Below are 2,544 nucleotides of genomic sequence, written 5' to 3' on the forward strand. Positions count from 1 at the left end.
CATACGAAGTCAGATTTTGGCATTCTTTTTATGCACGCTCTCATTTTAACGTATGTTACAACTTTTGTTTATAATGATAAGGCTAAAAAGAACTCTATCGTACACTTTTTATGTCACACAGCGTCGTGCCGGTTTTGTCGCGAAACTTCGACATATCATAACTTCTTCATTATAACTCGAATTTCGGCATTCTTTATATTTACGGAACCCTTGAGACATATACTACAACTTAGTTAAGATTATTTATTGTAAATAACCTTCTATCAAAAAGTCGTTTTCGATGTTTATTGTGTCTCAATTGACTAGCCCGGATCTGCGGGCGTTACACAAATAGTGTTAATTATTGTCATTTTTAAATATATATATATATATATATATATATATATATATATATATATATCTTTATTTTTTTCATCGTCATTTTAACCATATGATTTAGAACTAACGATTAAGTTAAAATATGTATTTTAAAGAAAACATATAACCGAATAGGTTTATATGTTTTTTTTAAATACATAAACCCGAAAAACGATTTTTACAAAAAATATTTTTTTTAAAGACATAAAACAACATATTTTACGTAAAATAACTACATAAAAATACATATAAAATTTTTATAAAAACTTTTGTTTATAATATGGAAAATACATTTTTTTATTTAAAAAGGTTTATGTAAAAAAATATTTTTTGTAATTTATTTATTGTTTATGTTTTATTGATTTTATTCAGGTGTTTAAGTTATTGGGTATTATTGAATGGTGGAGGACATGAGTTTGAGCCTCCCCTTGGCAATTTAATTATTTGTTTCAAAAAAATTTCAAAAATGTCCCTTTGGTTTATCAAATGTTAAAAATTCAGTTTTTTTATTTTTGAAAAGACGAAAGTACCCTTACAGATTCGGTCCTTAACTGCTGAATACTAACGGAGTTAATAAAAAGGGTCATTAGTGCAAGTTTTGCAAACCACAAGAACCATTTGTATCAAAAAAAATTAATAAGGACTGATTTTGTGACTTTTGACAAACTATAGAGACTATTTTTGTAATTTTTTCTTACTTTTATTAAGTTATTTAATTTTTTTAATACCGAAAACGCCAACATGAGCATTGAGCAACAGTCCCGCGGTAGGTCAACTCGAAAAAATATTGGTCAATTGTCCAATAACCCTACTAGTCTACCAGCCTACTACTACAGTCTACAACGAAATGTTGTTGACCACTGTAGGACTTGGTTTGTTAAATGATAAATGATAAAATATATATATATATATATATATATATATATATATATATATATATATATATATATATATATATACTTTTAATTACTTATTTAGCATTGTTTAAAAGAAAAATATGTTTTGAAAATGTTGGATCGTTTTCTGGGGCAAAAGAAATACAAAACTATTTTCATTCCACCATCAAACAACTAATAAGCTTTAGTTGCATCCATTAGTATCAGAGTATGAATTCGTATAATGCATTAGCACTTGAAAAATACGAAATTTCTATTCTTTTTCTGAATTGCATATCACCTAATTAAAGCATCAATGTTCTTTAAAACACCATGCAAAACCCTAGTTTCTAACTAGCTTAGCTAGCTAACGTTAGAGAAAGTGTGACATTGATATCATCATGGTCTTTCTGAGGATGCATCTTCGATCTTGATTCCATATAAGTATCCATCTTCTCATCACAAGTGCAATAACCACCATCATCATCATCCAACACATTCTTGATCAAACACCATAAATATGAAATTAATTAATTAATCTCAAGTTAATTAATAACATATAATAAGAAACGAGATCCAAGAAATTAAAAGAATAAATTAATAAAGATTAGCACACACCTTCTTATAAATCGTCCCATCTTCTTCAACATGCCAACCAGCTTCTTCACAAACTGCTTTCAGTAAATCAATGGTGTCAGCGTTCTTTGAGAGTTGATAGTTTCCAAAAGTCCGAAGCCCAGAAAAGATTTTCCGAGCAACATTTCGCCGGTTTCTCTCCCGTTCACGGTTCTTCAGCCTCTCCCTGTCGGAGGGAAACCGGTATCTGGTGATGACACGGCCGTCTTTGGTGGTCCGCTGAACCACCCATGGTCCTTTTCCCGACTTGATGCACCCTTTCACCACCCTTTTCTCCGCCGTCTTCTGATGATCTCCACCCATTTTTGGCATCTTCTATCGGTTGTTTTCGTATTTATAGTAACTTGAAGAACAACATGAGACAAAAAGAACATCTGAAAAGGTAGAAGAGAACACTGAAGATGCATGATTTTATTCCTTGTACAAGATATTATTCCATTATCCTTAGCATGTGTTTGATTAGCCATGAATTGGGTAATAATGCTTTAGTTGCATGTACTTTGTGGAGTGAGTGTTGTACTTTGGTTTGAGCTTCATTATTTTGCATTTGGAAAAAGATGAAACCCTGATAATGTTCTCTTTTGGCAGCCTTTTTGGTCGTAACTATATTAATTTTGTTTTTTAATGTAAAAACAACATTAGCTTTCTGTTTGTTTTAAAGCCAAACATACCTTAT

At 30.5% G+C, this 2,544-nt stretch overlaps 1 protein-coding gene across 1 annotated transcript; it reads right to left on the bottom strand.

The window, feature by feature from the left end:
* Positions 1 to 1,535: 1,535 nt before the first annotated feature.
* On the bottom strand, positions 1,536 to 2,248 carry LOC145070390 (uncharacterized). The gene is made up of 2 exons (XM_079017329.1): positions 1,851 to 2,248; positions 1,536 to 1,732 (listed from the first exon to the last, which is right to left on the bottom strand). Exons 1-2 carry the CDS (start codon positions 2,178 to 2,180, stop codon positions 1,592 to 1,594), a joined length of 471 nt encoding a protein of 156 aa, XP_078873455.1. The 5' UTR covers positions 2,181 to 2,248; the 3' UTR covers positions 1,536 to 1,591.
* Between the last annotated feature and the right edge of the window lie 296 nt (positions 2,249 to 2,544).

The sequence above is a fragment of the Lactuca serriola genome, chromosome 8 (genome assembly GCF_051521515.1).
Source record: "Lactuca serriola cultivar US96UC23 chromosome 8, Lser_US96UC23_V15, whole genome shotgun sequence".
Taxonomy (NCBI): Eukaryota; Viridiplantae; Streptophyta; class Magnoliopsida; order Asterales; family Asteraceae; genus Lactuca; species Lactuca serriola.